We start from the raw sequence: 16,905 nt of genomic DNA, 5'->3' as shown, positions 1-16,905 counted from the left end.
GAGTCAGTAAGACTGGCTCAGGATAGGGCAGGCTTCAGAGCTCTTGGACACAGGGTTGCTATGAGTCGCTGTCAACTTGACAGCACTTAACAACAACAACAAAGAAGTATTCTGTGACTGATTCGTTCAGTGCAATAGGTTGGTTGATTTCTTGGCTGCTGCTTCTGTGGGCATTGCTTCTGAACCCAAGTAAAATGAAACCTTAGATTACTTCTCATTTTTCTGTATTTATAATGATGTTGTGTTGTTAGTAAACTAATCTAGTTGTAAGGAAAGTGCCTTTTCTATTTTTACAGTATAATCCATACTGAAGGTCTTTAAGCCTCATCATTAAATCCTTCAAATATCCCTTGATTTCAGCAAAGTGTCCCTTCTGCACACTGTAGGTTGTCTGTGTATTTCCTTTCAATCCTAATGACATGTTGTTCTCCATCGTCCGTCCATGTTCCCGTATTATTTGCTCAGTGTACAGAATGAATAAGCATGGTTAAAGGCTGCAGCCATGGTGCACATCTTTCTGGATTTTAAACCATACATGTCGATTTAAGAACCACAAAAATAGAACTATGCTTCCCCCACCCCTCCTTTTCTGTTTTCATCGGGAGATGAGGAGTACATAGGCGATCTGGCAGTCTGAAGAAACGCATGTGAAAGCCAAGCATATAACTGAAAAAAGTGAAGGAAGTTGTTCCCCAAAATAATTCACTCACTAAAATGTTAAACTTTAATGCTTAAACTACAAAATAATAATCACCACTACAAATGATTCTTCTCGACTCAGAGTTGAAGCATTCAATCGTTGGCAGTGACACCAAGCTGGCCATCTAGAGGAACCCATGGCTACAACTTTCTGCAAATCCAGAAGCAGCAAGAGAATACCACATAGCCTAGAAGAAACCGTATAGCTATGGGCTGTAAGAATGGCAAATGAGAAGCATGAGTCCCCACTGACCTACATGGGTTCGGGAAACTCACAATAAACAAGTAATGACATCAAAATATCCCTGACTCATGGCCACCTCTTACAGATGAGATCAGAGTGCTAGAACCACAAAATTGTCACTGGTTTATTCTTCTCAGAAGCAGATCACCAAACATTCCTCTGAGCCTTAGTCTGTAGTTTGCTAAAACCTCTTCAGCATTACAAAACCCCAAAATCCAAGCCCACTACCATTGTATCCCTACTGACTCACGGTGACCTTTCATTGGGTTTTCCAGACTATTAATCTTAATGGGCAAAGAATGTCCATCTTCCTCCAGTTCAAGGGATGGTGGATTTGAACCACCAGCCTTGGGCTTAGCAAGACCATACACTATATACATCACCAAAGTGACTTATTCAACATCATAGCAACATGTAAGCCTCCACCAACATATCTGACGTACATTGGCTGGAAACTGAACCCAAGTCCAGAAAATAATAATTCTACTACCAAACTACCACTCTGTCCAATAATTTGTTACTAGATCTAAAAATCTCATGGGGAATGAGGAAGCCAGGCATATATGGTGTTACATGGGGAATCAAGCACAAAATTTCCCCGAAAACTTCGGCCAGAGCCTCTGCCGTCTTCCTTCAAAAATCCTCACAGCCTCCCAAGGTTCCTTCAAGAGCGATGTAATCTCTTTATGAGATGGAATCCATTACAGGTCGAGTCTTACATGCCCAACTCAAACTTGCTGAGTTTCACTATTATATGCTTGTTATCCACTGAGAAGATTTATCTGCCACTCTCAGCATCAGCAGTATTTGCGAACCTGTAAGATGTATGTTGTTTCTCAGATCTCACCTCTGACTTAGCGGTCAGAGACTTTGGTGCAAGGGACTGGCAATTTCAGATGTTCTCAAACTGTAGTTTACTCTCAAACTATTGTAACGTGAGAATCATTAGGAATTCCAGGACAACACAACCTTAAGAAAAATCAGCCTTGTACACAACATCCGGGTGCCTGTCAAGAGGTGGTAACTACCCAGAGGAAACCCTCGCCATCTAGAAGTTTCTATCTTAAAATTATTCTATAATTTTTTTTCTTCACAAATTTTGTCCTTTCAATTGAGGCATCTTAATAGAAATAATCTATTCTGAATAGAACCAAAAGAATCCAATGCAATCAAGTTGATTCCAACCATAGCAACTCGATTGGATGGAGTAAACTTATTCAGGTTTCCCAATGCTATAATCTTGACAAACGCAGACTGCCTCATTTTTCTCCCATCCTGAATTAGAACTGTCAATCTTTTGGTTATCAGGCAAGCATTTAACCACTACACAATCATGTCTTGCTCTATTCTAAATGCTGCTGTTGTTAGGTACTGTCAAGCTGACTTAGACTCACAGTGATACTATGAACCACACATTAAGACAGTCTAAAATAAATGTCCTATCCATTATAAAAAATTCTAACTCATTGCTATCCAGTGGGAACCAGCTCACAGCAGATCTTCTATTACCATTTTGAGGCTGTAAATCACACGAGAGGAGACTGCCCATCTTTCTCCTGGAGAGTAGATGGTGGGTTCAGACCACCAGACAGTGGGGCCACCAACGGGGTAGCAGCACCACTTCCATCTGTGTTTCCTTCTTCCTTTATCCTTTACTTCAAAATACAAAATTATTTAAGGGGCTATTCTTTACCTATTTTATATAACATTTGGTTTTGTAATTGTTTTTAGGTGTCGTCCAATTGAGTATGATTCATAGTGACCCTATGAACAGCCAACCTGAATCCCCGCCCTACCACGTGCCGTTTTCTTCACCTCTGTCATACTAGAGTCTGTTGTTGAAGTACCCATATCAATACATCTTGTTGAGAGCCTTTCTCTCCTTCATTGAAACACCATCTTCTCAAGCATGGCATCCCCCTCCAAGAAACAGCCTTACCCTACCTGCAGAAAGCTGAAACAGGATCCACATCTCATATCATGCACAAAAATCAACTCAAGGTGGATCAGAGTCCTGGGAGAAAAGTCCAAAATCATAAAGTTCATAAGAGACAAACTGGGATCACGCTTACAAGGCATAGTCTATGGTATTAAGAGACTGACAAATAGAGCCAGAAATACACATTTTGAAGAACATAAAAACTGATGAGTAGAACTTTCTAAAAATTTTTTTTTTAAGAGGGAAAACTTTATTTGGGGGAGTGGGGTTCTGCCTGGCCAGCCTGGCCCTGCCCTGCCCGCCCCATCTCTGCCAGGCGCCTTTACTTCTTTTTCATCTCCAGGGCCTTCTCCTTCCTCATCTCCTTGGCCAGCTCCCCAATCAGCCTCCAGTATTCATTGAACTTGAGCTCAGAGTCCTGGTTCACATCCAAGCTCTTCATCTTCTCATCTAGGGAGCCAACATCCTTGAGCAGGTTAGGCAACTGCTGAGTGACCAGTTCCTTAAACTCATTGAAGCTGAGGCTGCCCTTCTTGCCCTCCTGCACTGAGAAGGTGAAAAAGGTGGTAACCACCGTCTCAATGGCCATTTCCAGCTCAGTCAGCGGCTCTGCTGCCATGAGGACCCCACAGTTGTAGCGGAGAACCTGAGGTGCTGACCGGGGCAAGGCGGAACTTTCTAAAAATTAAATCCTTGTGCACATAAAAAAATGTTTTCCAACAGGGTGAGAAGAAAACTTACCAACTGGAAACAAGCATTTGACAGTATCACCTCAGACCATACTTGGCCTTGACAAGAAAAAGACTGACAACCCAATTACAAAATGGGCAAAAGACATGGGAAGAATTTTCACAGAAGAACATACGCAAATGGCCAACATACACATGAAGAAATGCTCCAAATCACTGGCAATGAGATGCAAATCAAAACCACAATGAGATACCATCTCACTCCAGTAGCAGTGGCAAAGTTTTAACAGGACAGCTAGTAATATTTGTTGGAGAGGATGTGGCAAGATAGGAATTCTAACACATTACTGGTGAGACTGTAAAATGGTACAACCACAGTTTGGTTCTTCCCCAAAAAGGTGAACATAGAAAATCCATATGCTCCAACTATTCCACTACTTGGAATATACCCGGGGGGGGATGAGAACTGAGGCACAAACGGAGACTTGGACACCTACATCCATAGTAGTGTTATTCACTATTGCAAGAACGCTGAAACAGACCAGATGCCAAGCACAATCAAATGGATTGAGAAATTATGGTACATTCACACAATGGAATACTATGCAGCACGCAGGAGCAATGATTTTGTAAATTACTACCTAACATGGGAGAGACTGGGAAGAATTATTCTAAGTGAACTAACCCAATCCCATAAAGACAAATACCTTAAAAGTCCCTTATTGCAGTAGTAGTATGAGGATCCAAGGCGACAGTGGAAGCAGGGGGCTGAGGACGGGTGGGGGGTGGGTAATCATAGGGTGGCACAATTTAATGGGTGGGGGGTTAAGGAACTAGGAAGGATCCAATGTGAAAAATAATGTCTTCAAACTTTGTAGATAAATCAGTATTAAGAAAAAAAAAAGAAGAAGAAGAAATAGCCTTGCCTATGCACATTTTCGAAGTATGAAAGACGAAGCCTCGTCATTCTTGCCTTCAAGAAGCATTCTGGCTGCACATTTTCCAAGACATATCTAAGTGTTCTTTTGGCAGTCCATGGGATACTGTATACTCTTCTCCAGACCACATCTCAAAAAGCATCAATGCTTCTGTCATCCTTATTCATTGTCCAGCACTCTGACACAGAGCAGGTAATTCAGAAGGTCAGGTCCTGAATCAGGAACATCTTGGTCTTCAAATTGATATCACTGCTCTTCAGCACTCTGGAAAGGTTCCTAACAGCAGACTTGTCCAGTGCAATACATCTCCTGACTTCCTGATTGCTGGTATCAAGGATGTTGACTGCTGATCCAAGCAAGATGAAATAACTGACAGGTTCAACCCTTTCGCCATCTATGATGTTGATTGTTGTGAGGACCTTTGTCTTCTTGATGTTGAGATATAATCAATACTAAGGCTTTAGTCCTTGACTTTCAGTAGCAAGTGTTTCATATCCTCCTCACTTTGAGCAATCTAAATTGTGTCATCTATATAACACAGGTTATTGATGAGTCTTCCTCTACCTTCTTCTTCATACAATCCAGCTTCGTGAATTATTTGCTCACCATACAGACTAAATAGATATGGAGAAAGGATATCCTAATGCACATCCTGATTTTAAACCATGCAGTGTTCCCTTGCTCGGTTTGGGTAACACCTTCTTGGCCTAGGCATAGATTCCATATGAGCACAATTAAGTGCTCTGGGATTCTCATTCTTCTCAGTGTTACCTATAATTTGTTATGATCCACACAGTCAAATGCTTCTGAATAGTTAATAAAACATGAACAGACATTCTTCTGGTAATCTGTGCTTTCAGCCCATATCTATCTGACATTGGACAACATCTCTGGTGCCACGGCCTCTTCTGTACAAATCTTCCACCAAGTCTAGCTAATGGATTTACAGAGTAATAAGAATTCTGGGAGCAAAAGCTAAAATTAGTAAATTCTGGTTTCCTGCCGATTAGAGAAGAGTGGTGAGTTGGAAGCAAGTAGAAGTCAGAAGAAATGTGCAGTAACAGAGAGGAAGTAGAAAATTTATCCTGAACAGATGCCAAGACTTTGTCACATGCTTATAGTAAGAAAAACAGAGAGCAGAGAAAATTATTTTTAAGATCTTCTTTACTTGAGAACTAAGCTAATAACAGCACTATTTTGCTATTAGGTAAATCGTTTGTGTGGGTGTTTTTCCAATGAAAGCCATCAGGCAAACAGAGCATTAACATGAAATATGCCTTATGTTACTTAAAGGACACAGACCATTTTTGTTCCATTGACAGAAATCACATTTAAAATTCAAGCAGATGCTTCTTTAGAAAAATTTTAAAAATTATGTATACTGCATTGAAACAGATGAGAGAAGAGAACTTTATAAAGGGATATATGAGTAAGTATTATTGTCATGACAGGAGTCCAGAACCAAGGCTGCAAAGTGGAGAGGACTTAGGGGAAGGGATTGTGTAACAATAAAAGAATTTTTCTTTTCTTTTTCAAAGAGAAGAGCAAACTGGAGAGGAGGAGTGGGCAGGGACAAAAGTGCAGCAATGAATGAATGCTAATCCAAAATCTCTGTAAATTTTCATTAAAATTAACAGTAATAATAAAAAATAAACACACACAAAAGATTTAAAAACCAACAAACAACAATTTTCTTTATAAACTGTTAAGAATATATCATTTTACCAAGAGTTGGGACAAAGAAATCAGCCATTGAGGTTCTTCAGAAATCAACACAGGCTGTTAAATGGATTAGCCTACCTCACTGTCGAGACACCGGGTACCTGGCGGGACAGCTGTTAAATGTTCAGCTGCTAGTCAAAAAGGTCAGCAGTTCAAACTCACCAGCCACAAAGATTCCTGCCTAGGAGATCCTACGGGCAGTTTCACTGCAAGTCAGAAGCAACTCCACAGCAATGGTTGGGTGTGTGTGTGTGTGGGGGGGGTGTTTGTTTGTTTCTGGCCTGACTTTAATCACACGTACTCTAGGGAGAGAGAAGATGAGAAAGCAAAACTGCAGAGGTGACGTGACCCAACGGAGAGATGAGTTTTCTTGGACTCCAACCTCAGCAACTCCAGCTGTTGTCACCCTTTCCCACCGAGTCAGAACCAACTCAGAGTTGACCCTCTGCCGAGTTTCAGAGGCTGTAAATACCATGGGAGAGGAAGGACCATCCTTCTCCTGTGTAGCACCTACAGTAGGTCCCCCCACCCCAGTATCTGAGGGAGAGACCTTTCAAGACTCCCAGTGGATGCCTACAACTACAGAGAATGCTGAGTTTTACAGATAGTTTATTTCCCCCTATTATCTATCACCAGTTCATAAATTGGGCATGGTAGGAGATGAACAACACTAACTAGTAGTGTAACTTGTTGTTGTTTTCGTGTACCACTGAGTTTGAACCGGCCCATAGCTGACCCTCCGGTGGGTTTTCAGAAGCAGTAATTGCACATGAAGAGACTGCCCATCCTTCTCCCGCATAACAGCTGGTGGCCTTGAATAGTGCACTTTAGGGGTGCGATAGAACAGTTATTTAAGTAACGTAAGAGTTATCTGAAGACACGCACTTCTCTAGCTCAGCAGTCGATCTGATGCCTTAGATGGCTACCAAGGAGTTGATGGAAACTCTGCAAAATACTTAAGGGTGGTAACTGTAGTGTGAAAGCTAATGAGTGCCTGATTTAGGTCATGGTCTTCTCAATCACCTGTTACACATCAGAGAGCTGGACAATGAACACAGACAAAAGAAGAAATGATACCCTGGAGTTGTAGACATAAATAATGCCTTGTAAAAGGTACAGCCAGAGTGCTCCTTGGAGGCAAAGAAGAAGAGTCTTCTTCTCTCATTCTTTGGATGTGTTGCTAGGCAAGGCTGTTTCTTAGGAAAGGACATCATGCTTGAAAAGCTGGAGGGTCAGTGAAGGAGAGGAAGACTCTCGAGGTTGACTGACACACTGACTGCAGCAAAGGGCTCAAGTGTATCAGAGATGATGAGGAAGAGGATGGCACAGGTCATCACAAGGTGCAGGTATCTGTTCATAGGCCTGAGAGAAGTCGTACTCAACTCAGTGATGTCTAACAAGAACAACAGCCTGGGTGAAAAGCAGGGTGGAGGGAGGTGGTACAAGACTTCTTCAAGTGACTCAGAATGGCACACTCTGAAACGTACAAGTGTATATTTCTGGAATATTCTAGTTAATATTTTGGAGCAAAGAGCACTGAAACTGCAGAAGGTAGAACCACTGGTAATGCGAGGATTGCTTTACATGGTTATTTGCTAAGTTATGCGACAGTCTACCTTTATTCCCTTGCATAATGGTGGCTTGAGTACCATGTGAAGGTGTTAGTGGGTTTGCAGTACACAGAAGACAATGAACACGAAATAAATTATACTTGTCATAACTAATAATGATATTAAGATTGTTCATATTAACGATATTAAGAATCATCCAATTTTGCTTTTAATCCATTCACTAACTGCTAATAAAATTATCCCTTCCTCTTCGTTTCTCTTCCATTCTCAGGCTGTGAAGGGAGTCTGGTGACATGGTCCATAGGAAGCTGCACTAACCAAGATTCTATGCCCTTTTTAAAAAAAAATTATTGATTTTCACATAATACCTTTACTGTATATTTCATTCATATACATTGTATTTTATACACTCTTTCATTTACATGTGTTTCATACAATTATTCATATATATTCTATCTTACATTATTTTATACTAGTTTATATACAAAAATTGAATGCATTGTTTTTCACACCAGATCCTTCCCCCTTCCCTCACGCCCCGACTCACCAAATTGTGTGACCCCATTATTAATCGTCTCCCCACCCCCCACACAGCCTCACCTCTCTGTTTCCAATCTCCGCCCCCTTGGGCCCTCATACTCATTCTACAATAATGGTTTCATACAGCATTTGTCCTAGTGGAACTGAGTTAGTTCACTCAGCATAATGCTCTTCAGTCCCTCCAAAATTAGGTAATAATTTACAAAATCTCAGCATAATACTCTCCAGTCAGTCCCTCCTAAGTTAGGTAATAATTTACAAAATCGTTGCTCCTGCATGCTGCGTAGTATTCCATTGTGTGAATGTACCATAATTTCTCAGTCCACTACACTGTTGTTGGACACCTGGGCTGTTTCCATGTTCTTGCGATGGTGAATAACACTGCTATGAACATTGGTGTACAAATCTCAGTTTGGCCCTCAGTGCTCATTTTCTTGGGGTCTATTCCAAGTAATACAATAGTTAGGTCATACGGAATTTCTATGTTCCGCTTTTGGAGGAAGCGTCAAACCTCTTTTAGACAGTTCAAATCCACCAGCAGCTCCATGGAAGAAAGATGAGCAATGTCCTCCTGTGCTATTTATAAGCCCTGGAAACCCAGTGGAGGGTTGGCTAGAGGTGGTTCTGACTTCACACCATGAGGTGACTTGAGAGGGCTAAGGAATTCTCAGAGTTGAGACGGCTGCATATTAGCAGCACCCGAAGGATTATTTCTTTTCAAAAAATAAAAAGCCACTCATCCAATGAACAAAATCCTAGTATCTGGAATCAGGACTCAGGCATTGGTGATCTGGATGTACTAAGAGGTCTGGAAAATAATATTTTTGGTAGGTTCTTTGCATAAGGCAATTTGGGGCACACTGATTATTCCAGGACATGGTCACTGGGTAGACTCAACGGTAGAATACTGCTTTAATCTATCTTAGTGCCTGGGAGACACCATGTACATGCAATGGTTATGAAGAAGAACGGAGAGTTAATTCAATATTCGCTCTCTCTTGGTTTCAGAAATGGGGATATGTCTGACAATGAGTGATTGGAATTACACGTCTCAATTAACTGAGATAGTAGAAGAGGTCAATTTAGAGAAGCTGGGTTGGCTGCTATCAAAATTCAAGCTCTCTTCCTCCTTCATCTTCATCAACATCCTATCACTGTTGTCATCGTCAACCACCTCCATAACAGGCATGTGAGGAGTCCCTCCTGTAATACTCAGAATATTCTTCAAAGTTCTTTCATAGTACAAGAACTCAAAAGAACACACTGTAAGCTAAAACACAATTGTAGAGGTAGAAATGTCACCTTGAAGCGCAAATACATGTTTACTTTTTGTTCCGATTCTATTAACATGACCTGACACCAAATACAAGTCAGAGGTCCTGCTGGGTACTTTGATTTACACGATCTCATCTGAAGAGTTCTGTGTACCATTTTATAGTACAATGAAAGCCTTTGGTAACAATCAATTGCTATCAGGGTTTTATGACAAGCTGGAGTTTGTTACTCTACGTGTTTTTATCTGGTTTTGCAGTTTATTATTGGTTATGAAGAGGAGGTTATTCATAACGTCAAGTTTTTACCCAGGAAAGTTGCCCCTCTCCGATGTTCTCATGCAAAAAACCTATAAGCCTCAGTCCCTGGACGGCATAAATAACTATGGGTTAGACTGGTTGTCGAAAAGCTGACGGTTCAAGCCCATTCACTGGAGCCTCAGACAACTCTGAGATGTGCTCCTTGAAATCCCTGTAGGGCAGCTTCTCCTTTGCACACTGGGTCCCCACAGTCGGACAGAATGAGTGGACAGAAACTAACAACTAATAAATAGTCAACATCACCTTGAGCGTCAAATCCCACTTCCTAATCAGTCTTACTTTTATTACAGAAAATGTTTTCAGTTCTGGTATTTGAGCATAAGATGTCAAATCCCATTTTTATTACTGATCCTTTCAAAAGCACTATTATCAAAATATACTTTAAGGGACATCGAGTCAGGGATTTCTGCGGTCTTTTCTACTGGTTTACTTCAGCTTCACGAACAAGAGCATCTAAGAAGGTCACCTCTGTGGTGCAGGACTTGAATCTAAGAGGCTTTATCTTGGCTTTCTGGCTGAGTGACAAACAGCTGTCTCTCCTGAAAATGGACCACTGCAAAATGTTTTATGACATATTTTGAAAACTTACGGCCATCTCACTGTATTTCACAGTGACAGGGCTTTAAAAGATTACAAGTCTTGATTTCAATCAAATCTAGTGCAGTAGCAGGGCAAATAAGGTCTGTGGAGTATTTTGCTCAAGGTCAGTCTTCACCGTCCTAGGGAAATTTTTCCAGCTTACTTAAGTCAGTGAGCTTCCTTTTTCGTATTTCTTTAACTCTTCATGTTATCCAACCTCTTAAAATGATAGCTTGCTCTAAATTGAAATAAGCTTTTAAATGACATACATTTTCAGCACCCTTTCAAGGAGAGGGGTTCAAAAAGCATTAAAAAAATCACAAAGAACAGAATGCTTCGAGAGGGAGGTTTAAGGGTAAGTGGGAAGTAAGATATGCTAAAGAAAACACTCCAAACAGGGAGTTATTACCACCACTAGTGGCCATCAAGTGATTTCAAGTCATGGCAACCCATGGGCACCACAGAGGAACTGTATTCTAAAGGGTTTTCAACAGCTTATTATTTTGAGAAATACTTACGTAGGCCTTTCTTCTGACTTACTTCTGGTAGATCCCAACTTCACACTCTTCTTTTTTTTTTTTTTTTTTAAGGAAACCAATTATTAGAAATTATGTATACAACAATTATGTGAAACAGGCAAAGCATATTACAACGGGAATTGGAAGAGGAGAAGGGAGAAAAATGTGCATGAATGAATGAATGGGAACCCTTTCTCTCTCTCCCTTTTTTTTTTCATTTTAAATTTGTTTTCATGAGCGTTTACAGAGACTTTGAATTTTCATTCATTCATTGTTGCATTTTTCTCCCTGCTTGCCGCCCCCCCCCCCCCCCCCGGTATATTCACACAATGGAATACTATCCAGCATTGAAAAAACAAGGAACTCATGAAATATTACACAAAATGGGTGACCCTGGAGGACCTTATGCTGAGTGAAGTATCTCAGTCACAAAAAGATAAATATGTCATAATGCTACTGTTAGAAAAGAGGACTGGCGTAGGGATTGGGGGAAGACTGAGAAAGAGGGGATAAATTCTGCACACTGCATTGAAACAGATGAGGGAGAGAACTGTTGAAAAGGGATGTATGATTAGATATTATTGTTATGACAGGAGTCCAGAACGAAGGACTTAGGGGGAGGGATTGAATAACAATGAAAGTTTTTTTTTAAACTTTCTAAAAAGAAACTTCACCCTTTTGGGCATGTGCGATTTCCCCATCAGTCCTACATACTACCCAAGGTCCCCGAATTGAGAGGACACCTGAAAGCTATTCCTGGTTCCATGATAACTGTATAAGCAACTTCTGAAGTGGATGTTAAGTCTTGTTGGCCCTGAAAGAACATATCACAACAGACCAGGAGAGAGGCCACCTCTAAGATGCTTTCACATCTCTAAAAGGCTAGGATCTAAGTCAGCGTAGGGTTTGGTTGTAGTTGGGTCTTAAAAATATCTTTGTCTTTAATGTTCAAAACATATTCTGCCTTCTTCAAACGTCACTACTGATCTGAGATCCCGCCACGGCATTCCAGACAGGAGAGGAGAAAACGTGCCTGGCTCACGCGGATTCCATTCCCATCCTCTGACGACCCTGACTCACCAGGAGCTGGCTCGATCCTTGCACACTTCAAACATGTCTTTACCAAAGACCTTCTAGAACAGAGATTCACATTTATAAAAGAGAAGGCTTCCACACATTTTTATTGAGAATTTAGGTGCCAGTCTAATTTGCTTGGCTTTAATGACCTGATTTTATCTGGAGATGATTTTCTTTATTCTTAACATTTGTAATTTTCATGTTACTGTGTCTATGTGAATATTTGGCAGGATAGGCTAGGGGATGAAGGGAGTGGTGTATGTCCTGGTGAAGGAAAAGGAAAGATTCTATGGTGTCATAACAGGCATAGGAAAATAATAACAACAAAAATACAATGTAATAATATATAGTAAAAATACAGTGTAATAATATTTAATGTGTATTACTAATCAATGTATATGAACAAGAATTCATCTTTATTTATATCAATAATTATTCATATCAATAATAATTCAGAGTATATTAATAATAACATTCAATGTATATGAACAGTGTATAAAACAATGTATGCAAACCAATAATAATAATAATAATGAAAAAGACAAAGACATTTTTAAAAAAGAGAGAAGGCTTCCATTTATATTTGAGTCCAAATGGTTCTTCCACTACCATTAGTTGGGCCTCAGTTTACTCCTCTGTATAAGGGAAGAAAGCAGTAATGTAGGTGAATGCTAAATGTAGACCATCCCATCCCATGGGATTTACTGCCTCTGACAACCTGCTCCAGGCTCAGCTATGTGTTGGCTTTCACTCGATGACATACAACAACAATTTTATTAAGGGAGAAGTAGAGGAAGATGTCGGGAGTGTTAACTAGCACCAGGGCTCTTAGAAAGAGGCATGTTGTTCTTGTTGCTGTTCTGTCCCCATCAAATTGGAACTGACTCGCAGCTGACCCTCCAGCAAGTTCTCAGGAGCTCTAAATCTCATTGGAAGAGATTGTTCATTTTCCTCCTGGGGAACTGAACCACCCTCCGGTGGATTTGAACCACCGGAGAGAAGTGCAGCCTCTGAGACAGCAGTGCAGCTCCCCATAGTATCCACCCCCAGGGCTCCACTCCCTTTTTGACTCCTGTTGTTGTTGTTGTCGTTGTGTACCATCAAATCAGAACTGATCCATAATTTTCTCTCCAGGGTTTTTCAGAGGCCGTTAATAGTGAGAGAGGAGATTGCCCGTCCTTTTCCCACGGAGCACCGAATGGATTCAAGCAGCATGCCTTCAGGATTGCTACACAGCTTCTTATCACTAGATGACCAGGAGATACTGACCCTGTAATCTTAGAGTAGAATTGCAATCCTGTGGAAGCATATTGTCAGGTCTTTCTCTCGAAGAGCCACTGGACAGGTTTGAATATACAGTGTAAATTTTATGAATATCATAATATTTCCTTTAGATAGTCATAAGCACTTGATGAAGATGAAGAATATTGCTGTTGTTAAGTGCCATCAAGTCATAGGTGACTCATAGCAACCCTATGAATGAAAGACCGGGATACTTGTATAACTTTCGTCCTTTCTCCAGATTCATAGGGTTTCCAGAAGCAAGCTATTATGGAAGTGGATGCCACACCTACTTCCAAGCTTGTTTTAATCAGGGAGCTCCACCAGACACTGTCCACCATGGATAACCATTATCACATTTGACACATCAGTGTCACAGTGTTCAGCTTCACAGCAACCACGAGTTACCTCTGTACTGCAAGTGGACAGACCAGGGCTATACGACCTAGAAGAATGTTTCACCAAAAACAATTAAAGACGGGCCTGACGGCCGTGGATTAGAGTCACCCTCACCTTCTATCCACTAGGTCAAATGATCTCTCTCTATGCTGTTGTTGTTGCTGTTGTTAAGTAAAAAATAGCAGTATTTTATACTTACACAAACTATCAAACATCTACCAGTTCTGATGCTCTTCCTTCCTTCTTGAAAACTCTAGGCATCATTTCTGATATTATTTCTTAGTAGCTTAAAGAACTTCCTTCACCATTTCCTGTCCTGCAGATTTCCAGGCAATAAAGTCTCTCCTGTTTTCTTTGCAACTGAAAAAAATGTCTCTGCCTCTATCTTCAGGAAATATTTTCACTGGATATAATTTTTCTCCTTTCTCAATTTGAAATCATGTTCCACTCTCTCTGGTCTCCATAGTTTCAGCAGGGAAGTCTACAATCATTCTAACCATTAACACAAAAACAACTCATAGCTGTCACGTGGGGAAAAGACCCATAGCTGACCCTCCACTGAGTCTGGAGAGATTGTAAAGTACAAGGTGAAGACTGTGTCCATCCTTCTCCTGCAGAGAGCTGGTGGGTTCCAGTCATTCTCATGTATATTATGTACCATTTTTGTCTGGCTACATGCAAGATTGTATTTTTATCCCTAGCTTTTAGCAGTTTGAGTGTCATGAACCACAATGTAGTTTTTAGAATCATGGATTCTGCATGGGTTTCACTGAACTTTCTGTATCTTGTGTTTCATTCACAAAACTTAGAGAACTGTGACCCTTTATTTATCTCTTCATTTTATGTTATTTTCTTCTCACCGTGCACTCTATAGTTCAACTACTCACTAGACCTTGATTTTGTCCCCCAAGTCTTCAGGACTCTGTTCAGTTTTGTTTAAATTCTGTTTCTTTACATGAGGCTTCCCTTTTACAACTCTCTCCTTTCTGGTTACTCACTCGCAGATGTTTTTACCTCCAGCTCTTTCTGTCCTCTGTTACTCAAGTGTCCTAGTTATTTTTAATGCTGCTATGACACAAATGGACTGCCAAAAGAAGAAAGAAATTAGGCTTGTAGGAAGTGAAGCCAGAGGGTTCCACAGAGGCAAGAATGGTGTAATTTTATCTTACAGAATTGGAGTATGTTGTCAGGAGGGGGCAGGACTTGGAAGAGGACACCATGCTTGGACGAACACAGAGTTAGTGAAGGAGAAGAAGACGGAGGAATGGGCTGACACAGTGACTGAAACCATGGCTTTAAATAAAGCTGTTAGAATGTGGAGATGGCATAGGATAGGGTTCTATTCTGTTGTCCCCAGAATGACTTAGTTCAAGTCTACTTAGAAGCACCTAACAACAACACCACCATGACTGAAATTCTACACATGGGGGGGTCACTTTACCAAACACACATGTACTCTCTCACAATTTAAGGAAATAAACATTCAAAGTCAAGTTGCTAAGAGGTTTCTCCCTTCGTCTGCCACTGGAAGCTGTCTCCTTCCAGAGTCTACTCATCAGTTCTCTGAAGATCTTCTGAGGCACAGTATTTACCTGCTCAGTCCTTGCTTCCTCATTTCTATACTCCATCTGTTCTTTTTCAATCTCAAAAGGGATTAACTCAGAACACACCCCACATATAAGAAGCAATGATGGCACAGTCGAAGGGTGCTGCCCTTATTACCAAAGGGCTGCACGTCTCCAGTGGTTCTGTCAGGAAAAGATGAGACGTCTTCTCCTGTGAAGACTCCAGCCTCCAGGACACCAAGGGAGGGTGGCTATGCCACCAGGGGTTGAATGAGTGACATGGATAGAGCCCAATATACAGAACAACACAATCAACTGCAAGCAGTAGATGTTTTGTTATAATTTTCCATGTTTTCCGGTGCATGTACTCTGGGTTTTATACAATCATTCATATATATTATATTTTACACAATTAATTACCATTGATCTACACCTAATACCACCCCCATCTTTTCAAGTCCCTACTGAATGTTTCCCATCCCTCCACCTCCTCTACCCACCAAGCTTTGCTATCCCAGGGATTCCCTCCGTTCCTCTTTATCTGTCCTCTCTTTTATTCTTCCCCTTTCCCTTTTAAACATTTATACATAACTTGCTCAGTTAGCCTCCCATTTTCACAACAGCTGTCTTATGCAGTTGGTTTTGTTTACAAGTGTGCATTTCAACGTATCTTCCAATCTTCGTTCATATCTGGCCTCTACTTATTTATTAGTAAGTCTTTGTTTCCCAAATACAGGTTGTACATCACTGGTAATGGCATGGGTTCAGGAGGCTGCGACAGAACATTAAATAGCACTGAATCACATGAGGGGGAAGTTATTTTCAATTCTCTTAGAACCCTTCCTGTTCTGTCAAGGAATACATCTCAGTTTGGTGCTAATACACCTTTAACACCTTTCTAATAATGACTAATTTCCCTCTTTCAACATAGAGTCAGTGGGACTCCTGTGAAGAGCTTTCTCTAGGCACCAGGATCCAGTTAGTAATTAAAAACATAATATGACTCGCTGAAAGTGCGTTATTTCCTATTGGAAATGATACTGTTTCCATTTGTCAAAAGGACAAGAAGTTTACATTTAAAATATTTTAAAACATAAAAAATATTTACATTTAAAATAAAAATTCACAAAAAGCAAAGTGATTTAAAGAAAAACAAGTGGTAACGCAGGTCTTATAAAGACAAGAGCAGGGAAAGAGTTTGTATTTGAGTGTATAATCCTTGTCGTCATAACAAATATTCCTCTTACATCTCAGAGCGTGATTTATTTCTTGCCCATAAAAATGCCGAGTAGTGTTTCTGGTGTATAGTGGCTTCCCACATGTTCATTTAAGGACTTGAGAATGAGAAAGTTTCTGCCCTCTCCAACATGTGGATTCCAGGATCACTTGAGGATGCCTGGGCAACAGGCAGAGAAGAGAGAAGAAGCATGGCAGACAGTGTGGGAGGCTGTTGTGATCCAGACCCAGAAAAGAAGCACATCCCGTCTGCCCACGTTCCCCTGGCCAAAACTCGGCTGTCACCACAGAACTAAGAGAGACAGGCAAGGAGATG

The 16,905-nt window shown here is 40.7% G+C and overlaps 2 protein-coding genes across 3 annotated transcripts in view; both read right to left on the bottom strand.

Annotated features, from left to right (window-relative positions):
- TNIK (TRAF2 and NCK interacting kinase) overlaps positions 1–16,905 on the bottom strand; it is a 533,511-nt gene that overhangs the window by 303,888 nt on the left and 212,718 nt on the right. The gene's annotated exons all lie outside the window — the stretch shown is intronic.
- On the bottom strand, positions 3,205–3,501 carry LOC102858775 (protein S100-A13-like). Its single transcript, XM_006890355.1, has one exon. The coding sequence runs from the start codon at positions 3,499–3,501 to the stop codon at positions 3,205–3,207; it is 297 nt and encodes a 98-aa protein (XP_006890417.1).

This window comes from Elephantulus edwardii, unplaced genomic scaffold, assembly GCF_000299155.1.
Source record: "Elephantulus edwardii isolate Elephantulus edwardi_28Jun2011 unplaced genomic scaffold, EleEdw1.0 scaffold00088, whole genome shotgun sequence".
Lineage (NCBI taxonomy): Eukaryota > Metazoa > Chordata > Mammalia > Macroscelidea > Macroscelididae > Elephantulus > Elephantulus edwardii.
The sequence above is the reverse complement of the archived record's forward strand: the minus strand, read 5'-3'. Positions and strand labels throughout refer to the sequence as shown.